The 19,767-nt window shown below is 41.0% G+C and overlaps 1 protein-coding gene across 1 annotated transcript in view; it reads right to left on the bottom strand.

Moving 5' to 3' along the window:
• Cep112 (centrosomal protein 112) overlaps positions 1-16,911 on the bottom strand; it is a 382,234-nt gene extending 365,323 nt beyond the window's left edge. Inside the window, exons 1-3 of the mRNA XM_051182944.1 lie at positions 16,764-16,911; positions 10,934-11,074; positions 2,592-2,708 (exon numbers count right to left, since the gene is read on the bottom strand). Of these exons, the coding sequence (XP_051038901.1) occupies positions 2,592-2,708; positions 10,934-11,074; positions 16,764-16,911 (406 nt within the window). The remainder of the gene's footprint in view (positions 1-2,591; positions 2,709-10,933; positions 11,075-16,763) is intronic.
• Between the last annotated feature and the right edge of the window lie 2,856 nt (positions 16,912-19,767).

The following is a 19,767-nucleotide window of genomic DNA, read 5'->3' as shown; positions in this document are numbered from 1 at the left end:
AACTTTCTGTGACACAGGATTTTTAACTCTCATAAAGACTACTCTGATATTTTTATCAGTCTAACTCAATTTGTGGATTACATATATTATACAAATCACTAATCTCTTGGCTTATAAAGGTCATATTCATTTATTGTTTTGCCTACAAAAAAAAATCACTAAGTCTGGATTTACCACTTTGTAATCTCACTAACAGGCATGAGAGGTAGGCCTCTAAAACGGTGTGTGTGTTCTTTTTTTTTTTTTTTTTTGCTCTGAAAAGTATATAATCACCAAACAAACTTTATGAATATCCAGTGTACCTTATATAAACAGAAAATATATAAGTATAATTAATAAGCTTGAGCAAATAGTTGAAAATAATATTATCATCGTGTCTTCTAGCAAACTGACATCACATTATATTCAATGCACATACTTTGGTACAACTTGATTAATAAAGAGCTTAATTCTCTACTTAAAAAGGTAGAAAAGCCCACTGTCAAAGGTAGCTTTAGCTGTAAGACTAGATGAGCTGGTACAAATTTCTAGCTCTTAAATGGGATGAGTTCCCACATGTTCATTATGAAGTAGTAAAAGGGGGCCATGAATATTCCATATAGACAATGTGTATGAACCTAAGGTTATAGTTCAGAAATTCTAAATACCTAAAATCTATTTTTAAAAGAAGACAAAATATGAGAATAGTCTGATTGGAGACACATTCATAATGGGAAATCCTAATACAAAATTTCTTAATTGGCAGCTCCAAGACAAAAAAAAAAGTGATTATCAAAGTTCTGGAATCAACATAGATTTCCATCAATGGGAAAATGAATAAAGAAAATATGGTATGTATACATAGTGTGATTTTATTCAGACAAGAACAAAATCATGTCATCTACATGACAAACCAGATTCAGGAAGACAAATACCACACATTTTCTCTCATACACAGAATCTAGACATAAATAAAAAAGACATGGAAATAAGAAGGGTCACTATTACATAAGAGGAAAAGAAAAAGCAGAAGTAGGAAGAGACAAGAGAGGACAATAAAGGAAATGACCATGATCAAAGTAAATATAATGTTCATAACATGTATGAAAATGTCATAAATAAAACCCATTATTTTGTGCAATTAATATGTGGTAATTTTTTTAAAGGTAGAATATCAGAAGATCGATGCACATGTATCACTATATACTATTAGGAGTCATCATGAGTCAGTGACCAATGGGAAAGAATGGAATTTGATCCATGAGATCTGAAGAGCAACAGAGGAAGAAGGAGAGGCTAAGGACAAACAAGGTAAGAAAAGAAGCAAAAGGAGACAGTTCAAGGGAAGGCCAGAGAAGGCTGCAGGCTCCAGAACAATGAGCAAAGACCACATCATTTCTCTGTCACACTCTGGTCCCTCAAGGCAGCTCCTTTCATAAGTCTATAGAATTAAATCAGATCCTCACTTTGAATATAAAGTGCACTCAGACAGCTCACGGAAATGATAGCTTGGAAGAAATAAAACCCATAGCTTCTTGGGCCCACTCCACACCCCCTACTCAATGTCTGCCAAATCCTAATCACCCCTACAGTCAATAATACAACCACTGCAGCTTAGAGGCTCTCCCTGAGTCTCTAAATTCTATGCAGCTGCCCTCTGATGTCTTTAAAATGTCTGCACATGTTTATCTTGAAACAGTATCATTACAAAAGTAGAAATAATAGGACAGAAATGAGAAGCATGAAAGCAACAAAAACTCATTCACAGTTGGTCTTACCAGTTAATCAGATTTAAAGAGTCAGAGGTTAATAATGGGTTCATGAACTGGAAGTCATTTCCAAAGGAGGAAGAAAAAGACCAAGTGAAGACAGAAACAAACCTAAATTTAAGATCTCATGCTTTTAAGCTCATGACATATGACATGGCATCACAATAAAATCCTGCCAAAGCTTAAGGGACACTGCCACTAAATTTTCATTTATCCTGGAACAGCACAAAATATACAACCCTACATCAATGGTAAACATTAGAATTAAGGAATGTTTTTAAAAGGGAATTCCAACTTCATTTCCATTTTGACAGTTACTTGCACGACATTTAATCTTGATTGAAGACATTCAGAGTCACCATAGAAAAACATTTCTGGGTGTGTTTATGAGGGTATTTCCAGAAAGATTTAACTGCAGAGGAGAGACCCATGCTATATGTTGGTAGTGCCATGCATGGGCTGGAGGGGCCAAATTGAAGCTGAGTAGCATTCACTCCCCTGTTTCCTGATTACACATGCAATGTGACCAGCTGCCTCAAGCCCCAGACACCAGACCTTCCCCACAGTCTGAGGGCTGAACACTCAAACTGTGAGCCAAAACAAGTTCTAAACATGCATCTTACAGGCCACAGCAATGACAAAACAACAGCTAATATAACTGGTTTGATTAAATCATATTTTTAATTTTAACAAATTAATTTCAGCTAGATATGGTGGCTGAGGCAGTTGGGTTGCCATATGTTGGGTAGCCATATGTGCTACATGGTAAACACTAGTCCACCCAGGGGTACATAGTGAGACTATCTCAAAAACAAGAAGAGTCTAATTCAAACACTAACTTACCTGACCTGTGGGGTAATTTTAGAACAAAAGGCTTCATATCTACCACAAAGTGATCAAATTCTGCATCCAGCTTCTCCCATTTTTCTTCTTCACTTTCCATTTCCAGAACCCGTTCTGTGAAAGAGTTAAAATTAAGCATCAACTATCTATATGAGGAAAGCTATAAAACCATGATAAAATACACTAAAGAAAACTTGTCGATGCAATACCAATCCTCCTTAATTGACTGCTAGACTCAATGAAATTCCAATCAAAACTCAGACAATAAATTCTAAAATTTATATGAGAGGTAAAACAATCAGAGTATCAACTACAATTTTGAAAAATCATGAAGCTGGAGTGTTCAAATCACCATAGTTTAAGATGTGCTATAGTAATCAAGACATTATGGTACTGCCCAGAGAACAAACAGACCAGGAAAAAAGAACAGAAAGCACAAAATGACCAATACAAATATGGACTCCTAATTCCCAGAAAAGGCACAATCAAAGAAGATGACTATTTTTATAACAAGTGATGCTGTAACAATAATGCTATATTATGCATATAAATTATGTCCAAATAAATACTAGACCTAAGTGCAGACTGTAAAAACTGAAAATAAAGGGAAAGATCTCCATGGCTTTCTTAAAGCAAAAAGAGAATTATCCACAAATAAAAAACTGATATACAATATTGGACTTCACACTCCAACCCCCCCAAAAAAAACAAAACCCTGCAAGCTTTGATCTGTGAAGACTCTATTAAGGGACTGAGAAAATAGAGACTGGGGGGAATTCTTGAAAATTCTGAATCTATAAATAAATATCAATATCACATGAATGGCTGGGGAAGTATATAGCTCCGTGGTAACAGTGATGTGTGCTATGAGGCCCTGGTTCAACCTCCAGCACAGAAAAATAGTATTAATAAAGCAAATACAAATAATTCTCATCACTTATCAATAAGAATAAAAACCATTCAGTAAAAATATTGACAAAAATCAATTCCTTTGACAGTAATTAATTGTATGTTTTAAAAAACAGAGTAGAGATGATGAAAACAAATGAATGATTAGATTCTGAAATGATAGTTGTACCAACTACCCTGTTGTCAATACAGACTGTATACATGGTTTTAAACACAGTACTGACCCTTCTAAACATGCATAACTCCTATGTGGCAGTTAAAAACATCAATCCCTTCACCAAAGAAAAATACAAATAATGACAATTATGTTCATAAAAAGATGTCTAACATTACTAGTCTCTAAGAAAATGAAAACCAAAACCATACTGCAACACCCCAACATGTAAGGACAGCCATAATTAAGCCAAAAAATGGGAAGTGCAGGTGAGGATGGAAAACACAGAACTCTGGTGTGCTGCCAACCAGAATGTGAAAAAACAGGGCAGTCTTTCAAAGCTAACCATGCACTCACCATATGACCAATGAAATGCAAAATCTATATCCAGACAAAAAGTGCAAATGTGGTGCTCAGAGCAACTTTTTAAAAAACCAACAGTGGAAACAGCCCACAAATTGCAATATAATCACACATACTAGCACTGCACTCAGCAACAAAGAATGAATATCGATACACAAAATAACATGACCAAACTACAGTGAAAGAAATCCTTTTCAAAAGGTTGTGTGCTAAGTCCACTGTATGGGTCCCAAAAAAGGAAAACACAAGCAGAGAGAACAGCCAACAGTTCATAGATGTCCTAAGTGAAGGACAGTCTGAATAGAGAGGAGACGCACTAGAAAACTACCAGCGACATTCAACTCTTCTGCACATGAACTGTAGATAAGATTGTGAAATCTGTACATATATAAGAAAGAATTCGCTGAACTCTATACCAAAATCTTAAAGTCCTTCAATTCTCCCTTAAACTTTTAAAAATATTAATTCTTCATATATACTGAATATATAATTGAGATAAAACTGACAAAACCAGAAACAAACTAACATATTAAAATATATCCAGGAGGTAGTTGAGGTGACTCAGTTGCTAGAAGAGCTTATCGCTTAAGCATGAGGATCTGAGTTCAGATCCTCAACACCCACATTAAAAAAAAAAAAAAAAAAAAAAAAATCCAGGCATTGTCACTTGTATCTGCAATCCTATTGAAGTAGAGGCAGAGACAGGCAGGTTCCTGGAATTCACAGACTACCTAGCCTACCAATAGATGAGTACCAGGTTCAGTGAAAGACCCTGTCTCAAAGGACAAAGTGAAAGGAGGCTGACATCTGGTACACACACACACACACACACAGACACACACACACACACCTCCAAGCATGTAATGCCGTTACTCTGAACGCTCAGTGTCTACTCGGTTACAGTGTGATCTCGAGGTAAGACAGGACAATTTATACAGACTTGGTCTCAAAATAACGAGTTAAAAAGAGCCAAGTATAGTTTAGTAAGTGGTGCAGTACGTGTCTAGCATGTCTGAGCCCTAGGTTCAATCTACAGAACCTCAAAGAAAATTAATTCACATATATTAATTTGTGTATATTTCCAGCTAAAAACCCCAAAACTGAAGAGAAAGAAAAAAAGAGAAAAAATATATCCATAATCAATATGTTCATTTAAACTATGAACTACCACTGGGTGGTGGTGGTGCTACCTTTAATTCCAGCATTCAGGAGGCAGAGACAGCTTGGTCTACAAAGCTACACAGAAAAACAACCAGGTCTCAAAAAAAAAAAAAAAAAAAAAAAACCTATGAACTACCATACATATACTTCCATAATATATAACAGCCAACTTGTCACATATTTACAAACTATGGACTGGGGAAAAACTTTGCCTTAAAAGCTGTCCTGTTCCACAACTTAACCTTATCCATGAAAAATGAATTTCCAGAGTTTACGGTTTCTCACTAGTAATCTACTACCACCTGTCCTGTCTTGGGTAAGTTACCCTGCATTTCATCAATTCATTTCACTCCCCTCACAGCCATGAGAGGGAGCTATGGCCTCACTACTGCACACAGACGCAGGTCTTTTCAATTTTGCATTCCCTCCACCCAGCACTGCCCAGGAGGGCAAACACTGGCTAAGATCCTTGCTGCTGCTTCCCAGGTATGGCTCCTCCCACAACCACCTTCTTTGGGGCCTCCAGTCATCTGCCTATACCAGTTGCTTCCCTTTCTCATTAGGAACACCTCTACCTGATAGTAGCACCTTCTCTGCAGATGCTCACATGCACCTCTCTCTTTCCTCTCTCCCTCCTCCCCTCCCTCCCTCCACCTCCCCCCACCTCCTCTTCCCTTGGAGCTCTTCTTTCCACTTGGCAATGCTGCAAACCCCATTGATTCTATAACTCCCTAACTAAGGAGCAACTCAGGAGAGATGGCACTACCTTGGAGCTCTTTGAAGAGTCCACGAAGCCTAAAGCCCTTAACCAACTGCAACTCTTCTTTCCATTTAAGGGAAAAAACTTAGATGGTACCAGCCCTATTAAAATGATTCTCTCTTCAACCCACCTCTGAAAGGACACACCCTTACATCCTTACCTTGACTCTATTCCTACATCCCAAGCAACAGTAACTCTCCTTTCCAAGATGGTATCTCCTCCTATCATTTATCAATCATTCAGTTCCCTACCTCCTCCCTATTCCAGATTCTCCATCTCCACCGGCCCCTTCCCCTCCTTTGTCACCCCTCATTCTAGCCCTCCATTCACCAGTCCACTCTTAATTTACTTCTCCAGCTTCGTCCTCCATAGGAATTACCTTTTCCATTCTAGCATGCTGCTGAGCCCTTGAGTTCCCCCGTGATCCACACAGTATCTTCTGTCTTCATGGTACCACATCTCACAGCACCTTACCCTCCTTTTTACGCACCTTACCCTCCTTACAACTGGCTACTCCTCGCAATGCATCTTCGACTTCAACAGTTCGCTCCCTCCTGCATTGCCCCCTCCCCAGGTCACTTCTTCTCAGTCCCCCAGTGGCTCATTTCTCCAGCAACCATCAAGTCCTCATGCTGTGCTGATCTTTCCTCGGTTCTTTTAATCTGACTTTTACCTTCTCTCTGGGCAATCACAATCACTAGTTTCTTTATGTCACTTACCTTAAATTTTATTGTTAACTTCTACTCTGCCCTCGCAGTTCCAAACTCATATTTACAACAGCTTCCTGGACCTGTTCTGTAATGTCCTGCTTGTTACTAAGTTGCATGTATCCCAAAGGAAATTCTTTACAATTGTCCCCATATGCTTAGTGGTATCACCATCTATTTCCTCTTCCTTGCTAGACATAGCAAGGTTTGCATTATCTAAACTCTCCATAAAGCAGGTTTGCATTATCTAAACTCTCCATAAAGCAGGTTTGCATTATCTAAACTCTCCATAAAGCAGCCCATGGGCAAACACACAGAAGCACCAGCTTCTCTATTCTCACCGCATGCTATCAGACAAAACCCTTTGCACCATGAACTTGTACTACTACAATGACCCCATGTCCTGTCCTCCAGCGAGCCTTGTCTCTACCTGAGGAAAAGTGAAGCTTATCATAACTATTTCAAATCTCTCTACTGCCGACTACAGGATACTTCCCAAATCTACATTAGCCATGCAAGTGCCTTCCATTTAGGCCTCTCTTCCACAGCTATTCTTTGCCTAACTACACAAACCCACCAATGGCCATTTTAATTTCTTCATTGTCATGATGAACTTCTCATCATTCTTCAAACACTCCAAGCCCTTACCTAATTCTGCTCCCAATGCACACAGGTCTTTACAGACAGGGATGGATATATGCAGCTCAAATGTCATGGCTGAGTGTGGCTAGTCCTACTTACCTAGGCTAATTATTGCTCTCATCTCACTGTAAATGCTCACATCTGTGTCACTGTATTTACCATACATTATATGTCATTTACATACTTTCTACATCTGGGAGAGGTACTTGGAAAGCAGGGGTTGAGACCTTAGTAAGCACCCCGCATATTGTCAAGTACATGTTAGTATCTAAAGAACTGATTGCTGACTAAACAGGTTAGTGTTCAACTTAAGCATGACTAATTACCTTTTTGACAATTTGGGGGGGAGCACAAGTACGTGAGTGTGTGCACTTTCATGTGGGGTTTTGCATGTCTTCCTTGATCACTATGCACATTAATTTTTGAGAGAGGCCCTTTCACCAAATTGAGCTAGGCTACCTGGCCAATAAGAACCAGAAATCCACCTGTCTCTAGGGTTACAGATGCACACCACCACATTCAGTTTTTATTTGCGTGTTGGGGACCCAAACTGAGGTCCTCATGCTGAAACAGCAGACACTTTACAGATGGAGCCATTTCCCCAGCCCCAAATGACTGGTTTTTAATGCTTCTATTCTGAGCACCATCCAAACAGGTCTTACAGAGCTGGGATATTACATGCTCCTGATTCCACTTGTCAAAAATGGCCCTCCTACTTTCTGTGTTTCAGAGGAAGGGATGTTTTAGATTTTAAGACATGGTTAAATCAAACTTCATTCGGGCTGGGGAGGTAGCTCTGTGGCAGAGTGCTTGCCTGCCATATATGAGGCTCTGGTCTCAAACCTCAGTACTGCATAAATAATTAATTAATCAAGTGATTTGATTTAAATTAATTTAATGACTAGTTGATGAGTTTGGAGTTGTATTTGGTTTGCTTTGTTTTAAATTCCCACAATATATTCAGTAGTTGGTGAAAGTACAGTATGTATTATATAAAACACTGTGATAGCATTCTAGATAATAACATTGAAAACAACTATTCAAATGGATAAATAACCCAGTAGAAACTCACAGGTCCAAAACTTTAAGCACAGCTCTGCCCTAGATATACTTCCAGGCTTACACATCATGTCCATGTACTCAAAAATTTTGCCTAAGCCTGTCATTTGCTGTGGCCAAAACAAAAAGGTTCCTCCTAATCACTAATTCTCAATAAATCCTTTGACATTTGCAAACATGTTAGTGTTTGATATTAGAGGAGACTAAATCCAGCAGTTAAATGACTCACTGAAATCATATAATTAAGCAAAGCCCAGATCAAAATTCTGAAATCCCTAGCTCTTACATAATCTGACCACTTGGCCATTGACATGTAAGTCAGAAATATCACCAACTAATAAAAAAAAATTTTTTCTGACCAGTAGAAAGGCAATCTTTTGCCATCAGGATATGTAATAACCAAAATCACACTCAAAGAAAAGAAAAGCAGAAACGGCTGGGTCAGTAAAGTGCTTGCTGAAGAAGCAGGAGGACTGAGCTAGATCCCCAGTAACCATCAAAGAAGGTAGGCTCAAGTGGCACACACCCGTATTTCCAGTACCAGAAAGACAAACAGGCTCCCTAGAGCTCACTCCCCCCACCCCCAGCCCTGGCCAAGCCTAATCAGGTCCCAGCTCTCAGCAAGAGACTCTACAAAACAAGCTGGACAGCTCCTGAAGACACCTGAGGTCGCAGCGTTGACTCCTGGCCTCCAAATCTGTGTGCGCACACACACCCACACAAAAATAAAGTCAGTGTGATACTTAGTCAAAGCTAAAATTCTACCTTTCCTTATACATTCTCCCACAACAACAAAATATAAATTAACATTTCAATTTCTGAAGGAATTTCTGCTACACAAAGTATACTGTATACACAAATTACTTCCAGCTACGGAAAAGGTTTTTATACTGTTCATAAGAAGTCCAGGTTTAAAATATTAAAACTGTAAAATAAGGCCCGGGCATCATGATGGTGCACGCATTTCATCTCACCACTTAGGAGACAGAGTTCAAGGCCAGCCTGATCTACAGAGTGAGTTCCAGGACAGCCACAACTCTGCTGAGAAACCATACCTCAAAAGCTTTTTTGTTTTAAGGAACATTAAGTAAACCTCTATCCTTGGTTTAGAATTAAGTCACTCATAGCTTGTCTTCTACTGACACCAATTACAATGTGACTAGTACACATGAAACCTACCTCAAAAGTATAAAGAAGTTGGGAGGCTCTTAAATTTATATTCTGTATTTATATGGTGTCTTTTACTAAACTCACTGCCCCCCTTTTTTAAAATGTTTCTTTGTGGGCAGTTATAAAACGGGCTAAGACCTGTTTGAAAGGTTCTCGGCTGCCATAGAAATCAGCAAAGCACACGCAAGCCACCAACAGTAACAGCCTTAAAAGAGACACAACTGCTAAGCCAAGAACACACCTCATACGCGTAGCATGTACCTTGCCAAACGCAAAAACATTCCTGAAAGCTGTGTAAAATGTTTTTGCTGTTGTTGTTCCAATAAGTATATTGCGGAGAGTACAACAGAAGGCTTGAAATGCCAACGAGTCAACAAGGATTACCAGGGCACATTTTTGCGGGTTACACATCTGGATGTCTTCCTAGAGGACATCCGGGGCAGCTGTGGGCATTAGAAACGTATGCCGGTGTGTCCTCCAGGGCCCTTAACCAGATGTGATTTCCACTCTCCTTTACCAGCCGGAAGTTGGGGCTTAGCGGCGGCGTGAATGAACTGAGTCCTGTAGGTAATCGACTGGACCTGAACACTGCACACATGATCCTGCTCTCCACTTAGCTGTGGGTAAGGGAACGAGCCACTGTGGCGCGGGGCTCACTGGCATTTCGCTTGCCTTTTCCATCTTACTTTCAGTCATCTCTAAATGGTCAAGACAAGCATGCTGATGTGGTAGGGAGGGGGCACCGGCCCTGTCATCCCAGCACTCGGGAGGCGGAGGCTGAGGCAGGTGGATCTCTGAATTCGACAGCAGCAAGGTCTACACAAGTGAGAGCCTGTCTCAAACACAAAGCAAAAGGCAGCTGTCCTGCGTCCTAGTTCTCCGGATCACAACAAACACTGCACGTCCCGCTCAAGGGCCGCGACTCCGGGCTGGGAACCTTGCAAAGCCCGAGTCCACGAGGGCTTTCTGGGAGCCAGCCTGCAGTCGGGTCCTGCTCCTGAGTCACTGCTCTGGGGACACTGCAGCTGTCCGGTGCCGGCGGTCACTTCCTCCGCCGGTGTGAGCGGCGCCTGCGTGGCCCACCCAGGCCCCAGCGCTCTCCTCCCTGCTCCGGGACCCAGAACTCTCCTCACAACCGCAAGCCCCCCCCCCTCCGTCGGGGCTCGGGGCCATGCACGCCATGACGCCTGACCAAACTTTATGGAGAACTTTCCCCGGCCCTCGCTTGGGTTGCTAACCCCGCGGGGGCGCGCGCCACGCAGGCCGCAAGCGCGGGTCCCCGGCCTGCGGCGACGCCCCGGGCCGGGCCGCACGCGCGGGGGGCTCCGTCCCGCGCAAAATTCCACTCAGAACCTGGGAGTAGGGCGGGGGGGGGGAGTTATCGGTGAGAGAAGAAGAAGGAGGAGAGAGAGAACCTGAGCCCCCACAAGCAAGCCGTCCACTCGGCCGCCGACGCCCCGCCGCCACAGCCAAACGGTTTCAAATCCTTGCGGGCCGCTGGGCCGCGGGTGTCCAGCATAAGCGGGGGCGGGACTACCGAGCTCGCCTGTCCCGCCCCCTGGAGCAGCGGCTGGCGCTCAACGCGGTTGCCATGGCGACGCGCTGGCTTATGTCTATCACTGCCCCTCACATCCTAGGGGGTGGGAATTTCCGCCCCTCCCGGGTGCCGTTGCCATGCAAGGGGCGGAGACTTCCCACCGCGCTTTCCCCCCCACCCTCCTCGATAGGTCACCCCAAGCCGCTCCGTTGCTGTGGTAACCGTCTGGGCCACTGCGCAGGCGCCGAGCTCGTGTTTTAGCCTGCCAGGCCCTTAGCGGTTTCCAGGCTTAATCTCCTGTGATCCCTGGACTAAAGTGTGGACGCAGCTGCTTCCCGGCTTCCTACTCAGTAGCTCGAGAACACTTTAGAATAGATAGATAGATAGATAGATAGATAGATAGATAGATAGATAGATAGATAGATAGATAGGTAGGTAGGTAGGTAGGTAGGTAGGTAGGTAGGTAGGTAGGTAGGTAGGTAGGTAGGTAGGTAGGTAGATAGATGGATGTATGTATTTTTGTTCTTCCCAGGAAATGCCACGGACCTCAGGGCAGTCTACACTGCCGTGTGGTGGTGTTCTTTGATCCTTTACGTTTCTGGAAGCTCTGAACTGTTTGCTTTAAAATACCAACAGAAACAAAATTTAAGTCGTAAGAATACTGTCTTAAATGACATCCGGTGTGACACGGTAAAAGTTTACGACAGAATTCCTTGGGCAGAATCCTTTTGGGACGGTGTGGTGCCAAACCTAACCTAAGCACAGCTTAAAACATCCTTTCAATTTTTCCATAAGGAAAACAGAAGAGTCGCTTGTTTGTAATTAGTAATTTTCGGCCTCCGGAAGGAGACCACACTCTTTTCGAGGTGCACTTTCAAATATCCACATCACTGGAGGTAAACACAAATAGCTCCTCATTGCTTCAGAGGCAAGTTGTGCTAAAGAAAAGAAAGAACAAAAAATATTTGGTTTCCAAAGAAAAGAATATTTGGTTTTCAATGGTATGTGTGAACACAGTCACAGCTGAAGAATAATAACCCATAATCCAGACTGTTTGCACCAAGAATCAGATTGTAAAACTCACATATGCAGAAATGTGGCTACTCGGAGTCCATCGAATGTAAGAGGTGGAGCTTACTGATCAAAGGATATGGGTTTCCAATTGGAATAAGAAGTTCAAGAGTACAGCATGCTGACTATAGGCAATAACTGTGTATCACACTCTTTGAAGGGCAACTTTTAAGTTATGTTTATGTAGAGGAAACTTAGCAGCACACAGTTAACCCAGTTCAGAGTCAGATTCTTTACCCTTTTCTTCTCCAGCTTGTCAATTCGAGGCATAGATTCTGGAACCATTACATTGCCACCCCAGTGGTGTCAGACCTCATTGTATCTGTCATTGTAATTGGTTCTGATAGCTCACACCTGCTTAGCCAGAGTGTTTTTGTCTTCTGAGTTAATCTGCATGATGGCAATGGTGGTGCCTGTCTTCCTGGGGACCAGCCATTGTCCCCAGCCTCGTCTTCTCTTTGATGATGCTGCAGGTGACCCCCATCTTGTGACACAAGGCAGGCAGGAAGCCACCAGCTCAAAGAGGCTGACACTGTTACCAAGAGCACAGCTTTCTGATTCTCTACCGAGGTAGTGACCCTATGGACTCCTACTCAAAGGAAGGTGGTCTCTAAGTAGGGGGAGCCTCTTTGCTAACAGCTTTCTTCTCTGCACAGCCAGCAGCCTTAGTTTCTTCTGCTTTGTCTCTTCTGCCCTGCACTTCTGAGCAAGCTTAAGCACAGACGGCTTAAGGACAGCTGTGTGACCCTCCAGGATATGGGTGGAGTGGTTAATCAAAAGAGGTACTTTGAGCTGCTGTTGCAGCCAGATGGAGCAGAACCATTTGACAAAGCGGGTGAGGACTCTTTTGGTCTGGGTGTCTTGCCCATGCTGAAGTTCTTGGGCCTTTTCTCATAGGATTCTCCACTTTATTGGCTTCCTGCTTCTTCATGATGGAGGGACAGTGGCCATCTTCTTCCCCTTGGCCTTTTTTACTTTGGGCATCTTCTTTGGGTGGAGGAGAGACTGTATATTGTATTCTTGAAAATTCCACTCAAGGTATATTACTGTAGTGTTTGCCTTGTACTCACCCTTATAAAATGGGTAAGTATGTGAAGTAACATGTATGTCAATTTGCTCAAGGTACCCAGTCCATGTTGCATGCATATCTCAAAACATTGTGTGGTACCAATAAATGCATGTGATTTTTAGACAATGAACAAAAGTACAAGGGGTGCAGAGATAGTCTAGTAGGTAAATGAATGCTTGCTTGTGCATGAGGACCAGAGTTCAGACCCCCTGCCAGGTAGGTGTGGTTCCCACCTATAATTCCAGCACCCAGCAGGCAGAGACAGTATCCCCATAGCAAAATGCCTAATTATACAATCTGTATAGATGAGCTCTGGGTTCAAATGAGACAAAGTGATAAAGAAGACTCCTAATATCAACCTCAAGCACACACAAACACACCTGTGCACCCCCCACACACACACACAAGCAAACATGCCTACATACATGCAGTCACATCACATATATTTTCAAAGGGGGCAAGAAGAAAAATGTTATTCAGTCAAGTTCAGAGGAAATGAGGGAAGGAATTTTACTCCCTGAATATCTACCCTCTAATCTCTCCAAAAATAACTCTTGGAAAATATTAATGTAGATCTGAATTATGGTAACACATTTTTCTTTTCTTCAATATTTTTCTTCATTATGAATTTGTCTAGTCGTTTGATGGACTGACTGTGAGTAACAAACACACCTAAAAATGCATGGCACAAAAACAAAAGTTACTGACTTTGAATCACTGCAGTAGATTATCAATTATTTCTGTTACTAATCAAGAATTAGCCATAAACAGAAATGGAGTTTTATTTACTAAGCTAAGAATTTTCAGTTGCACATTTTTGAGATTTTGTATACATGCTATTGTAGGTAAATTATAAAATACTGAAGTGTTTAAAGTGGAAAATTAACACAATTTTACCATTAAAAACTAACTAGGATTGGGGCTGGGTTAGTGGTGGCACACACCTTTAATCCAAGCACTTGAGAAATAGAGGCAGGCAGATCTCTATGAGTTCAAGGCCATGCTGGTCTGCAGAACAAGTTCCAGGATAGACAGGGCTACTACACATAGAGATAGATCCTGTCTTGAAAACCAAAAAAACAAACCAAAAAAAGTAACCAGGATTAATATATATCACATACATATATGTTCAAATATTCTATCTATATATTACACTAACATCATTTTAAACGTGGCCTTATTATCCTACCATATAGATATAACATAATTTGCCTAATTTTCTCCTGTAGCTACTAATTATGGTTCTCACAATACTTAAGAAGTCTTTATTGAAGTCTCAGTTACCAAGTTACCAAGAGACTTATTTCATGTATGTGTGGATATATATAAATATATATACATATATGTGTGTGTGTTTTATATATATATATGTTTGTGTGCACACATGTGTGTGTTTGTGTGTGTATATATATGTGTGTATATGTGTGTGTTTATATATGTGTGTATATGCATATATATGTGTGTGTGTTTGTGTTTATATATGTGTGTGTTTATATATATTTATATGTTTGTGTGCACATATATTTGTGTGTGTGTTCATATATATGTTTGTGTGCATGTATACAGTATTGTGGGGGTCAAATGTCAATGATGGGTATCTTCCTCAGTCACTGTCTAGCTGTTCTTGAGACAGTCTCTCACTAAACCTGGAGGCTGCAGATTTGACAAGGTTGACTACCAGCTAGCCCTAGAATGCAGTCTACCCCGCCCACTCCTGCGTACTCCCCAGTCTAGGGTTTATGAGCTCCTGCACCTGGTTTTATATGGGTACTGGGGATGGAACTTGGGTTCTCATGTTTTCAGGGCTTGCACTGTACTAACTGAGTCATCTTTTTAGCCTATACAAGAAATCTTCAGTGGACATAAGAAAAGCATTACAGTTTTGCCCTCAAATTACTCTCCAAACTTATTTTGCATATCTGTAAGACGAGGCAATCTAGGAGATCCAACTTTTTGGATCTATGCAAATTATATCTTTAAAATTTTGTATGACTTTTTACTTTGCATGTTCTACTCTTTTAAAATGTTAGTGTTTTTTATTAGTGCTTTCTAGTCTTCCATAGTAGAATCTCTTTTGCTTTTTGTCATTTTTGTGAAATTTGATGTGGGATAGTGTGGTGTTTTAAATGAGTATAGCCCCATAGGCTCATATATTTGAATGTGTGGTTCTTGGTTGGTGGATTATTGGGAAGAATTAGGAGGTGTGTCCTTGTTGGAAGATGTGTGTCACTGCCAGGCACAGCCTCCCTCTGCCTCCTGCCTGTGGATCAGAACTTAAAGCTCTCAGTTACTGTACCAGCACGATGAGTAACTTCATACTCCCTTACCATAATGATGATGAACTAACACTCTGAAACTGTAAGCAAGCCCCAAATTAAATGTTCTCTTTAATAAGAGCTGCCTTGGTCATGGTGTCTCTTCACAGCAATAAAACAACAATTAAGACAGATAGAATGACAAAAATCTTCCACATTTAAAAAAAAAAAAGAATTAACTATCAATGGTTCTGTGCACTTTTGTGTAAAGCAATCAAGTTATCAAATTTTTTTTGTGATTTAACTTTTTATACTTTTATTACCCCTACTCCCACCCGTGTGTGTGTGTTTGTGCACACGCGCGAATGTGCACCATGGCCGTCAGAGAACAAGCTAAGGGAGACATTGGTCCAAAGGGTCAAATTCAGGTCATAAGGCTTGGCAGCGAGCATCTTTGCCCACAGAGACATCTTTCTTATTTCACCATTTTTCTATTATTAAATTATCATTAGAATGAAATCTTGAATGACTTAACTATCTAGATTGGAAACAATTTATAAATACGAAGAATCATTCCTCTATTGTCTTATATAAACATATTAGAGATAAATATCAGAACAGACCCATAACCAGTAAATCCCTTAAACTGGATGGGAAGTGACTCAGAACTTTCTATTTAGAGACCACAAAAGTATAAATTACACCACAAATCGACACAGTTTAAAGAGCACAGAGAATAAATAGCATAGTTTTTCTTCTTCATTAATAAAAATTGAAAAGGTCACTGCTTTTAATACAGTGGTTCTGGATTCCTTAATTTAAGCCAGAACTAAGCAATATTCATCATTCCATTCCTACTTCAGCTGTGCAAACTAACTTCTTAGATAAAATCACGCTAAGGGTTATTAACAAAAAACAAACAAACAAACAAAACCCTTGTTTCCCATCCCATCCACCTTCACTCCAGTAATCTGTATGTCATCCTGGCTAGTGTCAGAACAGAGGAGCAATCAGTTAGCAAGGCCTTCCAGTCTCATCTGTACAATGACCTTTCATGCCGACTCTGATCCCATGTGTGGCACTGGGCTATAAAAGCCCAGCTTTCAGGCACAGTTATTTTCAGGAAGCCACTGGGGAAAATCAGAGCCTACTTGATGTATAGCTACAGCACAAAGGCCAACACTCTGGAGTCCAGTTATCTGGGTTCCGGGGATCCTTGGTGATGTGTGGCAAAATCCAAGTTACATAACTTCTCTGGCTTCCTTATGAAACAATTGGCAAGATGGAGATGTGCATCTTGGAAATTGCCCAGTACCCGACAAAAGGAAATTTCTATTTCTATCCCCAAGTCTTTTGTGAACATTTCGAGACTCAGTGTATTGGCTCATCTTGGCTGCTAACTTGATTGTATCAGCAGCCAATGAAAGCCCACGCTGCTGGGCATGCCTGTAAGGGATTTTCATAATCCCGGTATTTGAGGCAGGAAAACCCACCCTAAATCTGGAGGAATGAAACTGCTTTTTACCTGCTTGCCCTCATTCTCACCGGCAAGTTCACCTATCCTATTGCTGAGACATTCCTTTGCCTGTAGTAAAACTAACTTCTTAGGAATCCAGTATAGAATGAAGGCCAGCAGCTCTCCATGAATCTTCTAGGGTTCCGACACCAGATAGGAACAGCTGAGACATCCAGCCTCCTGAACTGAACAACTACCAAATTATTACCCTTTCCGTCAATGAGGCAGCCATTGTTGGACTAACCAGATACAGCCTGTAAGCCAGTCTAATAAAGCCAGTCTTCTTCATCATTATTATTGGAGGGAGATTTATATATATGCACATACGTGTATATATATTATATATTCAGTCTATCAATTCTATTCCTTTAGACAACTCTAATATGCACAATAAATGCCACTAGGAGGCAGCAATAACACACAAAAAAACCTTACTCATAATTTTCTCTCTCTCTCTCTCTCTCTCTCTCTCTCTCTCTCTCTCTCTCTCTCTCTCTGTGTGTGTCCATTTACATGTAGAGGTCAAAGGGCAACTTTTAGGAGCTATTTCTCTCCCTTCACCACATGGGGGTCCCAGGGATCAAACTCCACTTGTCAGGCTTGCCTGCTGAGCTATCCTGCAGTCTCAATAACTTATTTCTTAAGAGATATTATAACTAGGTGAATTTAGCAAGGTCACATGATGAAAGGTCAAACATAATATATAAACATATAGCATGAGAATAAACATTAAAATAAAAAACCTTCTTAAATAGCTTGAAAAGAAAGACAGAAAGAAATGGCATTTCATACCAGGACAATAATAAACAGTGACTTAAGGACACGACTCTACCCTCTGATTGTCTGTAGGATGTAAAACTGCAAACTTACTTGAAAATCTTTCTTTTATATAGAAAAGTACCTAAACATATGGAGCTGCAGAGGTACCCTGCTCCATAAAGGCCACCTGAGGAAGCATTTCTTCCTGCTTCTCCCCCTAGCATTGGAAGGTCAGCTTTAATTGTTAACATGACACAACCCAGAAGCTCCCAGGAAGAGTTCCCATGACCAATGGTCTACATTAGTGTGGCTTGTAAATATGCTTGTGAGGGTTGTCTTATTTAAGTGAATCATCGATGTGGGAAGACTCAGCCCATTGCAGGCGGCTAGGCAGGGGTTCCTGAACTCTGTAAGAGTAGAGGTATTAAATTGAGCTCAAGCAAATAGGCAAGCAAAGCTACATGATTGTGGATGTCATGTGTTATGTGGCCAGCTATATCAAGGTCCTGTCACTGTGACTTCCTTTCATGATGGATGTGAACTAATATAAGCCCTCTTCTCCTAGGCTGCTTTTTGTCAGGGTATTTTTATCACAACCAAAACAAAACTAGGACACACACTAAAATAAAACTTAAACAAAAATCGCATTGATATAATACTTGTATGTTTTAGGAAGGAGATGTACTCAGACTTAGAATGTCTTAATAATTGTAAATGGGCTCTGTTGAAGGTATGTGTTTAATTACATAAAATAGGAAAATATACAGATCAAGTTGCCCTGGTTAAGGGTAACTTAATGAATATCTTGTCTAAAATCCAGGAGATTTCTGTAAAAGAATGGTTTTGATATTGACAGGGAATTAGACTCAGATGATGTCTTTCAGCAAGTCTTTCTCTTTCAAACTTTCAGCTTTAGAGGATCAAATACTTAATGGCAGAATGAAGTTGGGAGAAAGTATAAATGTAGATTTAAAAAATAGTAGAAGATGACAAAAGCAACAAAAATAATTTATCTGATATTTCTGTCTTTTCTTGTACAAAGCACACCAGTGATGAAGTTCCTATGTGTATGTTGTTGGCTCTGATTAAAATACTCCAGCACTGGATTAGCTATTTTTTTTCTTGTTCTACAAAATACCCAGAAAAAAAATCAACATAAGGGAGAAAAGGCTTGTTCAGACTCATGGTTTCAAAAGACTCTATCAAGGTGGGAAGACAGAGCTGAGTAGCTCTGTGCACAAAGGCAGGAGTTTGAGCCTCTGCTTGTTCACATGACAGCAGGGTAACCCAAAGCAACATAACCTCCAAGATTTTCCCTCTATAACCTCCTCCTGTCAGCTAGGCCCCGTTTCCCCCAAAGAGTCCACAAACCTCCAAAATGGTGCCACCAGGTGGGAACTGAGTGTTCAAATGCATAGACTGTGAAGGATATTTCACATTCCAATGGCGCCATTCCCCAAACTCCTGACCCCCACAGACTCAGGCCAACTCTCACTCAACCAAACTTCAGAGGTCTCTAATGTTAATAACCCAATACTGTTCAAAAGCTCAAAGTGCAAATTCTTCACAGACTCAAAACTGTCTTAACTGTGAACTCTAAAACCAAGAAGACTTTTAAATGCATACAATATGCCACATAAGCTAAATAGTCTCTTTTTAGTAGGGAGGATTGAAAGAATAACAAGAAAAGGCTGCTGCAAAAGAAGACCAGAATCCTACTTGTTCACATCACAGCAGGCTAACTCAGTAAAGACATGTTAAATTCTGAAACTGTGTTGTCCAGCATCCACAGGCTATGGTGATATTATCTGGGCTCCAGCAGGCTTGGGCATCCCCCCAGCTGTGGCCATGACAGTTTCAACACATATGACTTTTCTCATAGGTAGACTCAACTTGGTACCTACTACATTCCTCGGCAGACAGCCTGTGTTTCTGGTATCTCCAACATCTCAGGAGACTTAAGTCTAGGTTTCACCTTCACAGGCTCACACACTGACTCCTCAGGGCATCCCTGCAGGGAATACTACTACATATTGCCTGGCCA

Source organism: Phodopus roborovskii, unplaced genomic scaffold, assembly GCF_943737965.1.
Source record: "Phodopus roborovskii unplaced genomic scaffold, PHOROB, whole genome shotgun sequence".
In the NCBI taxonomy this organism is placed as follows: domain Eukaryota; kingdom Metazoa; phylum Chordata; class Mammalia; order Rodentia; family Cricetidae; genus Phodopus; species Phodopus roborovskii.
This window is presented reverse-complemented; position numbering and strand designations above follow the sequence as displayed.